Source organism: Carcharhinus amblyrhynchos, chromosome 8, assembly GCF_965287045.1.
Source record: "Carcharhinus amblyrhynchos chromosome 8, sCarAmb.v2.hapA, whole genome shotgun sequence".
Lineage (NCBI taxonomy): Eukaryota > Metazoa > Chordata > Chondrichthyes > Carcharhiniformes > Carcharhinidae > Carcharhinus > Carcharhinus amblyrhynchos.
In genome coordinates, this window is record NC_137331.1 from 80,381,796 (window position 1) to 80,400,213 (window position 18,418).

Here is an 18,418-nt window from a genome sequence, read left to right on the forward strand (position 1 = left end):
GTTTGATCTCAATTTCTTCTAATTTCTGTTATACGGTTCAATATTCTGTTGACTTTATTGATTACAGTCCTCCACTTATTGGACATTTTGTGCATGAAATCTGCCAAGACTGCTAAGTCTCTTTCAACTCCCTCCTGAGCTAATTCAATGCACGTTGCCCAGTACTTCATGTTTATCCATATTAATCATTAGTTCCCTTTGTTTTGCTAACTTGCATGTTTTGTCCAACTCACTTTGTAATTTTTGAGCTGATTCCACAACTTGACTTAATTTGGTTTCATCTGCAAATGCGACCACGTTGCTTTGAGCATCTAGGTCCAAGTCATTGATGTAAATTAGAAACGGTAGTGGTCCAAACACTGATCCCTGAGGTTCCCCATGCAGTACTTGGCTCCTCTAACAGACAGCTAATGTTTTTTTTAACGTTCACTAGGTTTCTGAACCTGAAGATTCACCTTGAATTCCCACATGATTCCACATGAAAGCTTGTTAAATGCCCTTTGGAAAGCTGGGTATTACCTTTAGCTAAGTGACCTCTATTTGTGAATAGTATGTTGCTTGTGCCTTCTTTAGGGAATACTTGCTTGGAGTGTAGGTCATTATAATTACGCATATTTATTATCTTATGCTCATTCTGTTTTAAATCTATTTGTATCTTATAGGACTTCAGCCTGTTCCCTGACTGTCTGTCTGACTATTGAAGTACTGAAATAATTTCTTGCAATTTTGTAACAAAGCTGCAAATATACTTTATTTCCTGGATTCTCATTACCCTTTGGCTATGCTTTAAACATGTTTCCAAATGTTTAATATTTTCTGTAATGAATACTCTACCCCTTTTTTCTCTCTGGGATTTGTAGAGCTTATATTGGATCTTAATTTCACTTTTCCGATTTATTCACTAAATTGCATAATATATTAAATTAAATAATAAACTATATTAACTTCCCTTTATTTCTTGTTGCATCATTGAGCAAGCTGTCTACCTCTTCATGTTCACGTGGTTGGCCTATACTATTACTAAGGTCAGGCTTTTTTTCACATTAACATATACAGTAATTCATAGAAATCGTAGAATGCTTACATTACAGAAGAGGGCCATTGAGCCCATTGTACCAGCCACAATCTCTCCCAGATCCCATTCTCGTGATCTTCATTTGCCCTGGTACTAGAGTCAATTTAGTATGACCAATCAACCTAACCCACACATCTTCGGACTATGGGAGGAAATCAGAGCACCTGGAGGAAACCTATGCAGATATGGGGAAAAAGTGCAAAGTCCGTACAGACAGTGACCCGAGGCTGGATTTGAATCTAGGTCTCTGGTGCTGTGAGGCAGCAGTGCTAACCATTGCGCACTGTGCCACCCAAACCTTCACTTAACGTCCTAGCTGCCTTCTTCAAGAGTGAAACTTTGAGCAAAACAATATTTAAATTAATCAGCTTTTTACATAAGAATTAATGTATAAATGGGAGTTTGGATCCACAGCGAGTTTCTCCTTGATCCTCAGTTATACTTTCCTTGCCTCCTAATTGCCAGCAATTCTCTCCCCATTCTCTCCCTGGTCTTTATTACATGGATGTGGACAAAGCGAATTGATTTTACTTTTGGTCATTTGAAGTGAGGCAATGAACAAGCCAGCGAACAGTACAGCAAACAGAATGGGAGAAGGCAGGAAATGAGCCAGCGAGCAGGGCAGGAGCAGAGCGGGAGTGAGGCAGCATGCAGGGTGGGTGCAGAGGAGGAACAAGGCAGTGCGCAAGGCGGGAACAGAGCAGGAGTGAGGCAGCGAGCAAGGCAGAAGCAGATTAGGAGTAAGGCAGCAGTCAGATTGGAGGCCGCGCTGGTATGATGCGTCTAACAGGAAAGATGGGAGGCAACCATCAGGGCATGAGCGGGTGCAGGAATAAGTTCTCAAGCTAACTCCTGGGTTTTCAGAGAGAGCTCCTGATGACACTGTTCCTTCTGTTGTGTGTTGACAATGTGCAATGCACAATTGTGATGTATAAATGGAAATTGCAATATATGTTGGAGAAAAGGGCTCTGAAGAATAAACAATTTTAAAGCAAAACAGTGTAAAGCAGGACAATTCAAAGCAAGGACTTATTGAATGACCAGTGTAGTTCATTGTATAATATGCTACCTCCTGCAGAATCCACTTTTTTAACCTCTTACATGTCATGTCATGCCCTTTTTCTGTTCACTCTGTCCATTCACCAGTATGTTATATTAGAATCAAAGAATCCCTACAGTGCAGAAGGAGGTCATTCGGCCCATCGAGCCTGCACCGGCAACAATCCCACCTAGGCCCCATCTCCATAATCCCATTAATCCCCCTGACACTAAGGGGCAATTTAGCATGGCCAGTCCACCTAACCATTGTTACTATTCTCACCATTATTCCCACTGTTGTAGTTCCATGCAGCCGCAATAGTCTCCAGTTTCTACATCTTATTTCTAATGTAGTTTTGTGTTCTTCATCCTGGATTAAACCAGCATGGCAGCAGTTATTGCTTGAGGGCATAAAGAGCCTGGTACTGGAGAGCTTGTAGGTCAAACCAGATGTGTGTGGCAGGTTTTCTTCCCAGATCAGAATTAATGATCTGTTTGAAATTTTATGATATTCCAGAAGCTTTCATTGTCATTTTTATTTCACTAACAATTTACGGATGACTAGATTTATTCAATTTGGTTTCACAACTTGACAAGATATGATATAATTTGAGCAAATAAATCTTGATGTTTTTTAACTTATCTATAGTCTTTAGAGCTGCCTTTTCTGTATCTATGCTCAAAATCATCTCAACAACCTTCCACCCACTGCTTAGTTTTCTCTGAGAACTGGTTTTGTCATAGCCTCCAACTTAAGTATATTTCACTCAGATAATTCTCTTATCTTGTTTCTCTCACTTATGCATTTTGATTAAATATTTTTACCTTGATTCTAGATCAGTCTGAGATTGATGGATTTTTGCTAACCAGAGACATTAAAAGATATGGAAAAAAGAGGTCAATGGAATCAGGTTGCACATCAGCCTCATCCCATTTCCCTTTTTCCCGCATTTCTTTATCCTGCATTCTTATGTGTGCTTTGCCAGTTATCATAGCCTGATAATAGAAACAGGTTGTTTTATATATTTATATATTTAAATGTGTTTGATTGCAACAGGCTTGTACGTTGATGAGTAACTGCCGTACTAAGGGTTTGCATGCACATCATCCCCGGGACTGTTTCTATCATCTCAGAGACTGGAGTGTGGAACGGCTACAGCAACTATTACATGTGAGTCGTAGCTAATTTCTTGATGTTCTATTCCCGAGTAATGCACTTCAAATTATTCAACAAGAGGGAATATTATCATGGCAAGAGATCTTCCAATACAAATTACTTCTTGATTTCCAACCCTGCAACCTTCCCCCAAGCCTGCCACTAGTTATAGTGGATTACATGAAGAAAACCTGTACTGATAGGAGGAATAATTGAATTGTGCCAGACCAGCTGTTAATCTAGTAAGATCTACCAGTGCGTTTCCTGCAGACAGGCTGTGTCACAGAGTTGGGTTGGGGGAAGGTGGGGGGGGGGGGGGGGGGGCGCGGTGGCGTTGGGGGAAGGTGAGGGGGGGGGCGCGGTGGCGTTGGGGGGAGCGAAGGGAGCGAGATGGTATCTCTTGGTAGAATGTTTGTATGTCAACACAGACTTTTTGATACAGTAGCCATTTTTGAGTGAAAGCTGACCCTTCTATAGTCAGATCGTTCTTGAGTCAGACTGGATTTTGTGGTCAGTGGTCAATGGCAAAGCAAAGCAAGGATGTTCACCTCTGACCTTGAAGAAAGTCTTGTAGAGAGATGTGCTATTTCCACAAGAACCTTTCCTCCTCTCGCCATTCAGTGAGCGAATTATTCTCTGGGGATTCCCAGTGTAGAGTTGCAGTGATGTTCTCAAACTGTCCATACAGCCAATAACATTAAAGAATTCCACAACAGACGTAAAAGGCACTAAAATGAAATTACTTCTTAAGATTTTTACATAAAGCAAAACAAAATGAAGGTAGAAGCTGAATTAACATGAAAAAAATTTCTAAAATTATTCAGTTTTTAAAAATCCAGTAATTGATTAAAATGGAACAATTAATGCTGCACAAATTTAAAACAAAAACCTCAGGGCCAGACTTCATTGAACAATGCGCAACTTTTAATGGGGCTTTAAACAACGATTTGCGAAAGGAAAAGGGAAAGTTCTCATCATTTCAACTCATTTCAATGATGGCTGGTTTTAACTGGGGGGCATGGGGACTATTGGTGGTAGTGGGGTTGGTTCAGTTCACACAACAGCCTATGCGAAAGTAGTGAATGATAGACTAACTTCAAGATCGAAGCATTTATTTGCACTTATTGCAGCCACTCTGAGGAGGAATCACAGAGAATTCAGAGTTTGTCATCAAAAACTCAAACTCGAAAGTTTTATAATTTATTGAATACAAAAACAATCGGTTTATTATTCAGCCGCTTCGTTAATGTCTGATTTCCTTTTGTATAGAGAGCGAATATTTCCTTGACTGCCATTGGAATAGATAACAGCCCAGGACAGGTGGAAGGTAATAACTATCATCTTTGATATGATATACTGCAAAAAAATAAGTTTTGTGTGAATATATGTGCAACTCCTTGATATTATCATAGAATAGACTCACTACATTACAGAAGGAGGCCATTCGACCCATAGAGCCTGCCCTGACACCAGCCCTATCCCCGTTACCACACGTGTTTACCTTGCTAATCACCCTGACACTAAAGGTCAATTTAGCATGGCCAATCAACCTAACCTGCACATCTTTGAACTGTGGGAGGAAACCGAAGCACCCAGAGGAAACCCACATAAACCCAAGGAGAATGTGCAAACTCAAGGCCAGAATTGAACCCAGATCCCTGGCTATGTGAGGCCTCAGAGCTAACCACTGTGCCACCCACATTATGAATGGGTTGGGTGTGGTGCTGCTCTCACTAGTTTAGCATAGCTTATCAGTATTTGTATATACACACAGATGTGTATATAAGAACATAAGAACATAAGAAATAGGAGCAGGAGTAGGCCATCTAGCCCTTTGAGCCTGCCCCGCCATTCAATAAGATCATGGCTGATCTGTCGTGGCTCAGTTCCACATTCCCGCCCTCTCCCCATAACCCTTAATCCCCTCTCTTATCAAAAACCCATCAACCCGCATCTTAAAAATATTTAGCGAGGTAGCCTCCACCACTTCAACGGGCAGAGAATTCCAGAGATTCACCACCCTTTCAGTGAAGAAGTTCCTCCTCAACTCCATTCTAAACCGCCCCCCCTTTATCTTGAGGCTGTGCCCCCCAGTCCTACTATCCTTTCTGAGCGGGAAGAGTCTCTCCACCTCTATCCCATTGACCTACTGACAATGAACTATACAATTCACAGAAGTGAACTGTTCACTTTATCTCATAGCTTCCAACCCCATTATTGGCTCTGCAGGATTTCTTAAGCAGAGATGGAGAGAGGAAAGATTACTTTCTAATTTTTGTGAAATTAAATATTAATAGTTGACAGATTGTAACCCAGAATAACAGATATTGTTCCCTAAAGAAAGAATAGTGAAAAAGTAATGCCAAACTTTTTAGCTGTAACAGAGAAACAATTTTGGAACATATACTGTTTTGTGATCATCTGGATTTGCATGTTGACTCCATAATTATGTGGATTTAAATGGAGCTCCCATAATATCGAATTAACATTTTGTGTGTGCAATTTAAAAGCCGCCTTGAAATTATGTTACTTCTAATGATAATGGGCATTTGCACTTAATTCATATTTTCTTTAAATATTGGAAAATACAATCTTCAGCATCTTCAAAGCTTTGTTTATCATGATTAATACTGTCCTGCTTCAGGTAAATGCAAGGTTATGGAGCAGCGAGAAACCTCACATGGTCTGAAAGATGAACAATGTGGACGCACCTCAATTAAAAGCCACTTGGATCTTTGCGAGTAAGTGAAATGATAATATTTGTTGGCAGTGCTCTAAATTGAAGCATGTTAAGAATGGTGGTTGACGTAACTACAGTAGTTCCTACTCATTGATAATAGTACTTAAAAGCTTAACCTAACTCCAGGTGTAGCAATTCTCATATCTGGAAATCACCAACTCAGTCCCAAAGCACGGACCTGGCGTCTTCACCTCCGAGGGGGATTTTGGAGGTGAGCGCTCAGACAGCCAGCACCCTTCAGGGTGTTCACAGCTGTGGGATGACCAGGCCCAGGGGGCACTTCATCAGCAAGGGGCTAGGCAGAGCCCTCCAGCATCCCTTTGGGTGCTGGTTCCCTGAGACCTCTCTGCCTTCGCCTGCTGTGGATCTTCAGCTGTGAGATACTCACCAGTGAGTGACAGAAACTTGTGTATTGTGCTGGTGTCAGCTGTGGGTGACACCTGTGACACCTCTTCAACAGTGAAGTTGGAGAAGTCCCCCCGTGAGCTTCTGGACTCCGGTGGGTCTAGGAGATCAAGGATGGTCCAGCCTGTTCCAGTGGTCAGCCTGCAAGAGGAAAAACATGGCATCAGTGCATTACAGGAGATACAGCGCAAACATTGATTCCTTACTCCAAGACTTGAGGAATGAAGTATATGTGTTGAAGATTCTCATGTTTCTCTGCTGCCTCACTTCACCAGCAAGGCAGAAATTCTCATCCTCCTCCCCAGTCAGCTCGGGGGCTTGCTCCTCAAAATGTATAAGGGTTCTGAATTTGGGCATGACTCCAGCTGGCTGCGCCTGCTCACACTTGTTATGGTTGAGTTTGTCCTGCAGTGACACAGAGAGGAAAATTGTAGATGGGAGTGTTGACATTTTAAGATGGTGATGAGGTTGGGCAGGTGTGGGACTTGGGTAGGAGCTGGAATGTGAGGAGGACAGCAGCTACGGAGGGAAACGTGGTGATTGTGGGGGGAACCTGGCGCTGACAAAAGCCAAGGTGGCTCAGTGAGAAAGGATTGGGGGTGTAAGTGGGTCCAGTGGAAGACTTGGGACGGTTCATTTACCCTGACTGAGTGAAGATCATTCATCTTATTTCGACACTGCTGTTCCTGATCTCTTCTGGAGAGCACTTGCAATGACTAGGGCTGCCACTGCATCCAAGGCTGGGGTGGTGACCCTTCTGGAAGGCCAACTCCTGGAGCTGGGCTAGTGTGTGTCCCACCTCTGCACCACTTCATCCAGCATCCTAGTGAAACCTGCCATTCCCTCCAGAGAATTTATTTAAGGCATGTTGGCAGAAGGATAAATGTTGTCGACGAAATTACGGTAAGTAGTCCCATAAGATGACATATTTTTAGCAGTACAGCATTCCCTTAGTTCTGCACTGAAATGCCAGCCTGGAATATGTGATCATCTCTAAAGCAGACTTGAACCCAAGACCATCTCATACTGAGGCAAAATACTACCACTGAGCTGACTTCTATTATTTTGTCAGGTTTTGAATGTCATTTAAAATCATAAGGTTTATCTCCAAGCTCCACGGAGTAGTTTGAGATTTAATTTTGATGGTACCAGCTAACGTTCTTGCCACTTCTATGAGCATCTAATCTAGCAGAATTCATAGAATCCCTACAGTGCAGAAGGAGGCCATTTGGCCCATTGAGTATGTTCTAACCACAATCCCACCCAGCCCCTATTCCCGTAATCCCATGTACTTACACAGCTAATCCCCCTGACACTAAGGGGCAATTTAGATCGGCCAATCCACCTAACCTGACATAGGTCTCTCTCTCATAACATATCTGGTGAAACTATTCCTTTTTTTTTGGTCTTGTCTTCCCCTATATTCTCTTTGACATTCAGAGAGTTATAGATTTGGGAATCCCTTTTCCTTTACGGTAACATATTTGTTTTGAATGCTTAAAGTGTCTCCCACTGCTTTGACTAACCCGCACATCTTTGGACTGTGGGAGGAAACGCAGACACAGGGAGAATGTGCAAACTCCACGGACAGTGACCCGAGACCAGAATCGAACCCGGATCCCTAGTGCTGTGAGGCAGCAGTGTTAACCACTGTGCCACCGTGCTATCCAAAGTGACACGGTTCTTACTTGTACTTAATTGTTCTTTCTTCAGCATCTGTGTACTCCAGATCTTCACACTTGGTGCCCTCTAATTCTTAATTTACATGCAACTGCCCAGTGACATTATTGACAAGCATGAGGTCAGCTTCCAACCTTCTTTTCGTAACATTCAACTCCATCTGTCGATGGACAAAAAGTCCAAGGTTGTTTCTGCATATCCAGCTTCCTGTCAAACATAATCTTGGGATGTGCCACTTTGTTAACAAACTGAAGTCATCTTTTTTTGTGTTCCAACATTAAGTTTGCAGGCTCTTTGCTCAGTCTAAAACTACAGCATTGCGACCATAATATTCTGAGTATATCCACATACTACGATCTTTCTCTCCCATTTTGTCTCATTTGCGAGGCAGAATTTTCCCAGAAACCAGCAAAGTTCAATACTGCCTTGCCATCTGCAAAGATTTGTGAATTTGCACTCACCCTAGTCCCCCTTACATCAAAAGTAGGAAAAATACTAGAATCTATTACTAGGGATATAGTAATAGCACATAAATAATAGTAATATGATCAGGCAGAGGCTACATGGATTTATGAAAGGAAAATGTTATGAGGCAAATCTGTTTTCTGAAGTTGTAACTGACAGGATAGATAAGGAAGAACATGTTGGATTTTCAAAATACATTTGATAAGGTATCACACGAGAGGTTATTGCACAAAATAAGAGCATATTGGGTTAGGGAAAATAGCATGGATTGAGAATTGCTTCAAAGACAGTAAACAGAGCATAGGAATAAATGGGCTATTTTGCCGTAACTAATCGGGGTGCTGTAAGGATCTCTATATTAATGATTTGGAGTCAAGGTTGCCGAATATAGCGTCCAAGTTTGCAGGTGACACAAAGTTAATTGAGAAGGTAAGCTACAAGAAGCATGCACACAGGTTGCAAAGGGATACGGAGGAGTTGGATGAGTGGGCAAGAACATGGCAGATGGGAAGGCACAGTGGCATACTGGTTAGCACTGCTACCTCACAGCTCCAGGGACCCAGGTTCGATTCCTGGCTTGGGTCACTGACTGCAGAGTCTGCACATTCTCCCCATGGCTGCATGTGTTTCCTCAGGGTGCTCTGGCTTTCTCCCACAGTCCGAAAAACATGCTGGTTAGGTGCATTGGTCATGCTAAATTCTGCCTCAGTGTAACCGAACAAGTGCCAGAATGTGGCGACTTGGGGATTTTCACTTCATTGTAGTGCCAATGTAAGCCTACTTGTGACACCAGTAATAAATAATAAGATGTAATATAATGTATGGCAATATGAGGTTATCCATTTTAGATTGGCTGTTTCACCACTACGCCTCTCAACTCCACTATTGTTTTTTGTATTATTAGACTGCTTTTTAGATTTCCCAATCTGGTTTGCAGAAATTTCCTCCAACTAACTATTGGGAAAACTGAGCCCATGGTCAAAGGCTTCAGAACAGTCATTCGAAGAAGGACGTAGCCCATGGTCAAAGGCTTATGTCCTCCTTCTAGTGACTGTCGGAGATTAAACCAAATTGTTCACAACCTTGATGTCATATTTGACCCCAAGGTGAGCCTCCAACCACGTACCCACAGCATCTCTAAGACCTTTTTCCACTTACCTAACATTACCTGACTTCACCACTATTTCAGCTTATCTACAGCTGAAATCATACATGTCCATTGTATGAGCTCTAGTTCTATCTTCCAAAAGCTTGAGGTTATCTTTTTGTTGCCCAAGTCCCATTCCCCTATCATCCCAATAACTTACTTTGACTCCTAGTTAAACAAAGGTACGATTAAAAAACAATTCTCACCCTTGTTTTCAGATCCCTTCATGGTCTTGTCCCCTTTATGTGTCTAATCTTTAGACCCACATCCTCTAAGATACCTGTGCTCAATTAATTCTGGACTCTTGTGCATCCCAAATTTTAATTAAGATTGATAAGCGATAGGAGCAGGAGTAATTACTCCACCATTGATGGATGCACGTTCAGCTGACTAGGTCTCAGGCTCTGGAATTCTGTCCCTAAACCTCTCCACCATTTTCATCTCTTAAAACCTATCTTTGATCAAGCTGTTGATCGTTTGCCCTGATATCACCTTGTGCAGTTTAGTATCAAGTGTTGTTTTGCATTGCTCCGATGAAATGTAGAAGGATGTCACTAGAGAGGTAGTGCTTGATAGACTAACGGGACTGATGGTGGACAAGTCTCCAGGACCGGATGGAATGCATCCAAGGGTTCTGAAGGAAATGGCAGAGGTGATAGTAGATTCCTTAGTGATTATTTACCAAACTTCGCTGGATTCTGGGGAAGTGCCAGAAGATTGGAAAACGGCTAATGTTACGCCGCTGTTCAAAAAAGGTTGCAGGCAAAAGGCAGGGAATTATAGGCTGGTTAGTTTAACATCTGTAGTTGGAAAAATGATTGAATCCATCATCAAAGAAGAAATAGCGAGGTACCTAGAAAAGAATGGTTTGATAGAGCAGACGCAGCATGGATTCGTTAAGGGGAAGTCATGTTTGACAAATTTATTGGATTTCTATGAGGATGTGACTAGTGCGGTAGACAGAGGGGAACCGGTGGATGTGGTGTTTCTCGATTTTCAAAAGGCGATTGATAAGGTGCCGCGCAAAAGGTTGCTTCAGAAGGTTAGGGGGCATGGAGTTGGGGATAAGGTGTTAGCGTGGATTGAGGATTGGTTGTCTAATAGGAGGTAGAGAGTTGGTATCAATGGGTGCTATTCTGATTGGCGGTTGGTGACTAGTGGAGTGCCGCAGGGATCGGTGCTGGGGCCTCAGCTATTTACCATCTGGAGGAGGGGGCTGAGTGTAGGGTGACGAAATTTGCTGATGACATGAAGATGAGTGGAAAAGCAAATTGTGCGGAGGGTGTGGAAAGTCTGCAGAGGGATCTGGATAGGCTGAGCGAGTGGGCGAGGACCTGGCAGATGGAGTACAATGTTCGCAAGTGTGAGGTTATCCACTTTGGCAAGAATAATAGTAAGAGGGACTACTATTTAAAGGACGAAAAGCGCAGCATGCTACGGTGCAGAGGGACCTGGGGGTCCTTGTGCATAAGTCGCAAAAACCCAGTCTGCAGGTGCAGCAGATGATCAAGAAGGCGAATGGGATGCTGGCCTTTATAGCGAGGGGGATAGAATATAAAAGCAGGGAGGTCTTGCTGCAACTGTACAGGGCACTGACGAGGCCGCAGCTGGAGTACTGTGTGCAGTTTTGGTCGCCACACTTGCGCAAGGATATTTTGGCCTTGGAGGGAGTGCAGAGGAGGTTCACTAGGCTGATAGCGGAGATGAGGAGGTTAGACTATGAAGAGAGACTGAATAGACTGGGTCTGTACTCGTTGGAGTTTCGAAGGATGAGGGGGGGATCTTATAGAGACGTATAAGATAATGAAAGAGATGGATAGGGTAGAGGTAGAGAGACTCTTCCCGCTCAAAGGACAGCAGGACTAGGGGGCACAGCCTCAAGATAAGGGTTGGGGGGGGCAGTTTAGAACAGAGTTGAGGGGGAACTTCTTCACTCAAAGGGTGGTGAATCTCTGGAATTCTCTGCCCGTTGAAGTGGTGGAGGCTACCTCGCTAAATATATTTAAGTCACGGGTAGATAGGTTTTTGACAGACAAGGGAATTAAGGGTTATGGGGAGAAAGTGGGAAAGTGGAACTGATCCACTTCAGATCAGCCATGATCTTATTGAATGGTGGGGCAAGCTCGAAGGGCTAGATGGCCTACCCCTATTCCTATTTCTTATGTTCATATGTTCTTAAGTATCATAATATCAAAAATGTTATAAGAATATAAGTTGCTTTTGTTGGTGTTTGGTAGGAACATAGACAAAGCTGAATGTTTATTGAAAATGGTGAAAGGTTGTGAAATATAATACTCGGTGAGACTGAATGTTCTTTTATAGAAATTACTGAAAGCGCGCAGGTACAGCAAGCAATTATAATGCTAATGGTATATTAACCTTGTTACAAAGGGATTGGAGTATAAGAGTGTGAAAAAGTCTTATTGCAGTCACGTAGCATCTTGGTGAACTACACCTGGAGTACTGTGTACATGTTTGGTCTCCTTACCATTGGAAGGATATGCTAACCATGGAGGGCATCCGACAAAAGTTTACCCAGGCTGATTCCTGGAATGAGCAGATGAGGAGACCGAGCCGATTGGGACTAGAAAATGGAGAGCTGATCTCGTTGAGATACATACGCTGGAATCTTATCACTGTTTACACTGGCGGAATTCTCCCAGCTCATTGCAGTGAACAGAGATTTGGCTGGGTACTAAATTCTCCGACCTCACTGCAGATCAAGCGTGATGTGAACGGCAGGCAAAATCATGCTTACAAACTTTAAGGGATTGATTGGGTAAATGTTGGAGGGATGTTTCTCCTGTGTGGGGAGTCAAAATCTGGAAGTCACAGTCTCAGAATAAGAGATTCGATATTTAGGATTGAGATGAAGAGAGGTTTCTTATCTTGAGCATTGTGAATAATTGTAATTCTGCACTCCAAAGGGTTGTGGATGTTTAGTCTTTGAACAAATAAATTAAGGGAAGGTGGATAATGCAGGAGGATGGAATTAAAGTTGTAGATCAACCATTATTGTACAGAATGTCAGGTCAGGCTCGAAGGTCCAATTGGCCTATCCCTACAAGAAGGTGTTAAAGCTGCTGCTGCTGCCGTTGTCATTGGGTGGGATTTCCCAGCCATGCACAGCCCAAGACCAGAAAGTCCCACTCAAGATCAGTGGACCTCCGATGGTCTGTGTCCTGCCTGCTGTTTCCGTGATGGGCGGAATGGTAAAATTCTGTCTGTTGTCTCAAAATAACCGATTTTATAACTTTGAAGTACTTTTACAATTTATTTTAACTTGGGTATGTTTGCATTTTATTTCTAAAGAACAGTATTGACGTTTTCAAACTGATGTCTAACCAGAATAAAACTGGTTAACTTTTAATTGTGCTTCTTGTGGGATACTTTTAATTTAAAATATATTAATCATAGAATTCCTATAGTGTAGAGGAAGGCCATTTGGTCCATCGAGATTGTACAATCCCAGCCAGGCCCTATTCCCGTAATCCCACATATTTACCCTGCTAATTCCCTAACACTAGTCAATTTACCGTGGCCAATGCACAACTTTGGACTCTGGAGGAAACCAGAGCACCCGGAAAAAACCCATGCAGTTAGTGCGGACAGTGACCCAAGTTGGGAATTGAACCCGGGTCCCTGGCGTTGGAAGGCAGTAGTGCTAACCGCTATGGCACCATGCCACCTATTTCTATTCAAATTTAGCAGTTTAAATAAAACTGCACTTGAGAAGGGAAATATAAAGCTTCACACAAGTATGTCAAAAGTCATTCATTTGTTGCAACTCTCATCTTCATTTCAGAATACATTTTAAACAGTTTTTGGTGGAACTCATTAATAAAAATTCTTTGGACCCAGCTGTATTATACTGCCAGGAGGAAATACTAATGGAACTACAACGCTGGGGTGTCACTATCCCTGACCAACAAGTGAATGAACAAGAAGAACAATTTACACAACGACTAAGAAATGTAAGTTTTTCAAAAAATCTCAAAGAAAATTAAGTTCTGGATACAATTGATGCATTGGCTGACACAGCATTATCTATTAAAATATATTAACTAAAATTGAATCAGACGATTCTGCACCAATGATCAAAATCAAATTATGTGTACCAACTACATCTCTTTTGTGGCTCATCTGTCTTCTTTCCCAGCTTACCTCAGTTTATTTTTACAGGCAATTATTGCTCTACTGAATCTTCCCTGCTCCTTCACAGAGCACTCGCCATAATCGCTACTTTGATGACCATAAATCGAGTGTGCCCTTCATCTGGCCGGCCTCTGTTCCCTTTGATGTGGCTACTAATCTGTCTCCAGACCAGTTCAAGGGGTTGTCACCATGTAAATCGTGATTGCATTCTGTTTCCAACCTCAGTTTGGGATTCAGAAAAAGTCCTAATTTCTATTTCCTGTCCCAATTTCTATTTCCTGTCCCCCAACTCAAAAATACAGCCCCCATTTTTTTCTCGGAGCTCAGGCTGAGGCGCATTATTGGGAAAATGTAACGAGCTTTATTCAGCATCCAACTATTCAATACCTGAAATGAAAGTGCTCAGTGCCTGGAACAGCGAGTGGTCTACCCTGGAGCATTAACATCCCTCATTCTGATAGCACAGAATTTGAAAATTAGGCTATGCTTGGATTCATTTTGATATGAGGACCTCTTTTAGACAGCAACAGAATGGAGGCAAAAGTCTGTTAGAAGCTGACTAGAAGGCTCTGTTATGCTGGGAGGCTGTACAAAAATCATAACCAGGAAATTCTCCCAGCGGCCATGTGCAAGTTCCATGGAGGTGTGTGTGTGTTAAATGGGTCGTTAGCACCACGAAGAACAAAGAAAAACTACTTAACAAATTTGCTACCCTTCGTACTGTGCACCTGACTTACGGCATGCTGGCAAAGTTATAGAAGTGGGGTTTAAGGGGCTGGAATACTCCTGCAGTTTGAAAAGAGTTGCACTGCAATCTGTCTTCAGCTAAGGAGGCTTGCTGGTTCTAAGACCTGACTTGCAGCATGCTGGCAAAATTATAAAAGTGGGATCTAAGACCACCAAGACCATTGTAGGCATCCCTGTCGGCTTTGTATTGAAAACTATTCCCCGGCAGCACCTTTTATTCTGCTGCCCCTTCACTGGGTGCTCAGGATTCACCCATACTGACATTGGCACTTGTTTTTTATTTCAAACTGTTCCTACTCCCAGAAATTTCACCAGGGTCAGGATCTCTTTATACCGACAGAGCACAGGTTTTCAAAGACACTGAATAAGCAGCAGTTGTTGTGGGAAGTAGTCTTCAAAATAAAATCGAGGATCACTCTTACTTAGTTGCCTTGGTTTGATTTCTTCCAGTGGGGTTTCAGCAGTAGGATTGAGATCTTCTTAGCAAGGTGACAGGGATGAAGATAAGTATATGCTGCTTGATTTACCTCTACCAGTTGATTGACAGCAGCTGTAATTTTATTCCTCAGACCTTTATTAACTTTGTTCAATTAGGAGAGGGTGAACAAATATGTTGTTTAATTCCATTTTTCCATTTGTTGTGAATCTCTAGTTTATGGTACATGTTAATATTTTAGGTAAATTTTAGGTCTGGAAAGATGTTGAACTGTAGAAAATGGGATAAATGCAACCCTTGCAAGTTTCTGTCTATTATACTGAAAGGGTTGGGGCCATGTTGACTTAAGGGGTTAACAGCCAGAAAGGCTGACTTAGATGAAGAACTGGAGACATAGGGTGGAATTTTCCTGTCCCTCCCGCCATGGGGGCAGACCATGCAAACGTCTGTTGACCTTGGGTAGGATCTTCCAGTCTTCGGCTGAATGCGGCTGGAAAATCCTGCCCGTAATGTCTACTTTGCTTACAAAGAAGTGCAGTCCAGAGATGTTTTGTTTTGGGTGCTAAAGGTAAATTAGAATTCCATGAACCCTGTTTTTCTTACTCAAACACACATCACACATACATACAAACACACACAGTTTCATAATGTGAGAGTAACCAATGTTATCTGGTTTATTTTTAACAGAAAATATTGAATGAACTAAAGCTGGACAATCAACAAACTGTTTTCGACAAGAATTCAGGATCATTTGCTTCCATCAGTTAGATGTTTAATGAGAAGTGGCTTTATCCACATGAACACAGATTTCAAACATAAAAACACAGCACGGAAGGAAGCCACTTAGCCCATTGTGTCTGTACCAGCAACCTACTGTGACAATGCTTTATATCAAGATCAGTCTTAAGATCACATTTACTTTATTTTAGTTATCACTTGTCAGGTATGTTTAAATATTTGTGGATTTTCATGCAGTATTAATCACTATCAGATGCATCATAGAGAAAGATTTGTGGTATGGCAGGAGGCCATTTGGCCCATCATGTCCATGACAGCCAAGAAAGAGCTCTTGGTCCATTGCCCTGTAGCTTATAGCTCCTTAAGTACTTATCCAAATGTTTGTATTAAATGTGATGAGGGTTTTGCCTCTTTCACCTTCTCAGGCAATGAGATTCAGACCCACACCAGCTGCTAGGTGGAAGAAAAATCATAGAATCCCCCAGTGCAGAAGGAGGCTATTCAGCCTATCAAGCCTGCACCAACAAAAACTCCACATATTTACTGTGCTAATCCCCCTGACACAAAGGAGCAATTTAGCATGGCCAATCCACCTAACCCACACATCTTTGGACTGTGGGAGGAAACCAGAGCACTCGGAGGAAACCCATGGGGAGAACGTGTATACTCCACACAGGCAGTGACCAAAGTCGGGAATCAAACTCGGGTCCCTGGCTTTGTGAGGCAGCAGTGCTAACCATTGTGCCACCATGACGTCCTTTCATTACTTAGAGAAAAAGAATGGGAGAGGCGGATTCGATTCTTCGATCACTATCTGCGTGGAGGTTTGCACCTTATCTGTGTCTGTGTGGGATTCCTCCGGGTGCTCCAGTTTCCTCCCGCAGTCCGAAAGATGTACTGGTTAAGTGCATTGGCCATACTAAATTCTCCCTCAGTGTACCTGAACAGGTGCCGGAGTGTGGCAACTCGGGGATTTTCACAGTAACTTCATTACAGTGTTAACGTAAGCCTAGTGATGACACTGATAAATAAACTAAATTTTAAGTGATATGTACCCAACGAACTTCAGCTGTGAGTGCAGAGCCTGTGAAGGTGCCCTATGCAAATCTGTTAAAACATCAGGGCAACATCGTTCAGTGATGGGCTCCTGAGAAATATTTTTCAGAAACGTATAATCAATCTGAAAGAAGGAATGTGACAGAACTCAATTACAGCTCAAAGGTTTCACATTTCACACATTTTTTTTAATGAAACGTTGGGGAAATGTAATATTTTTCAAAGTTTATCGTGCAAATTTTTGAGGTATAATTTTAAGAAAAAATAAGCTGTTTGCATTTCAGTAAGTGATCATGAAAATAATTTTCCAAACAAGGGCAGAAACTTGAAGGCTCCACTTCAAGTACAAAGCCTCACCATGCACACGCTTGCATTGAATTTGGGGTACAGAATTGAGTCGATGGTGTTTTTGCTCCATCTTCCTAATGGGACCATTGACAACAATTCAGCTTCTGTCCTTTCCTTTAGCTCAAATCCCCTATGCTATATTTACAATCAGAATTAATTTGTGTATTCTTATATACAAATTATACAGCTGGCATGTCACTACAGAGCTCAGGGAGATTTCAGACTTCCTGTTTAAGTGATTTTGCACTTATTTATTTGTTTTAAAGTAGCTCTCATTCTAATTAACTACAGATTTTATATTTTTATATGTTGGAAGTTGTTTCATTGTTCTTCTATAGAAATTTAATCTTGTAATCATAATCTTGATGTTTAAGAAGTTTTAATATTTTTATGCTAATTTGTTAATTACTATACTGCAGAGCTGTTCATAATATACCATGTCGATCATATTCAGCCTCTAAAATCTAGTAACTTTGTTCTATTTGTATTTATATCTATACCTTATTTGAAATGTGTGATGGGGCTGCTTGTTAGCCTCATTAGTTCAGTAAGTCCTCACGTAAAGTTGTAGGTGCTGTCTTGAAAAATATGACATTAAGTGAAACATGACTGAGAGGCAGACCCTCTAGGCCACCAAATGATTACATCATGGTGGGGTAAAACAAAGAAATAACTGATGCATATAAAATGGTACATCAGTTATCATGGGGGCTTTTAATCTACATATCAATTGGTCAAACCAGTTCAGTCAAGGCAGCCTTAAGGAGGAGTTCATAGAATGTATCCGCGATAGTTTCCTTAAACAGTATGTAGTGGACCTTACGAGGGAGCAAGCTACCCTAGATCTGTTACTGTGTAATGAGATGGGAATAATTAATGATCTTGCAGTTAGGGATCCTCTTGGAAGAAGCAATTATGGTATGGTTGAATTTAAAATACAGATGGAGCGTGTGAAGGTAAAATCCAATACCAGTGTCTTCTGCTTAAACAAAGACTATATAGGGATGCAGGAGGAATTGGCTAAGGTAGACTGGGAGCAAAAACTTTATGATGGGACAATTGAGGAACAGTGGAGCACTTTCAAAACAACCTTTCACAGTGCTCAGCAAAAGTAAATACCAGTAATAAGGAAGGACTTAGAAAAAGAGATAATCAGCCATGGATATCTAAGAAATAAAGGAGGGTATCAAAATGCTTACAAAGTGGCAAAGATTAATGGGAACTAGAGGATT

The 18,418-nt window shown here is 41.8% G+C and overlaps 1 protein-coding gene across 3 annotated transcripts in view; it reads left to right on the plus strand.

Annotated features, from left to right (window-relative positions):
- LOC145346707 (uncharacterized) overlaps positions 1-18,136 on the plus strand; it is a 59,135-nt gene extending 40,999 nt beyond the window's left edge. The window contains exons 19-23 of one of the 3 annotated variants that reach the window (XM_080194331.1): positions 3,171-3,284; positions 4,539-4,596; positions 5,914-6,010; positions 13,512-13,680; positions 15,732-18,136. In XM_080194331.1, the coding sequence (XP_080050457.1) occupies positions 3,171-3,284; positions 4,539-4,596; positions 5,914-6,010; positions 13,512-13,680; positions 15,732-15,812 (519 nt within the window). In that variant the 3' untranslated portion in view covers positions 15,813-18,136. Of the gene's footprint in view, positions 1-433; positions 1,026-3,170; positions 3,285-4,538; positions 4,597-5,913; positions 6,011-13,511; positions 13,681-15,731 lie in introns of those variants that run through there. The other 2 variants (XM_080194330.1, XM_080194333.1) reach the window with 2 other exon arrangements.
- Positions 18,137-18,418: the final 282 nt, after the last annotated feature.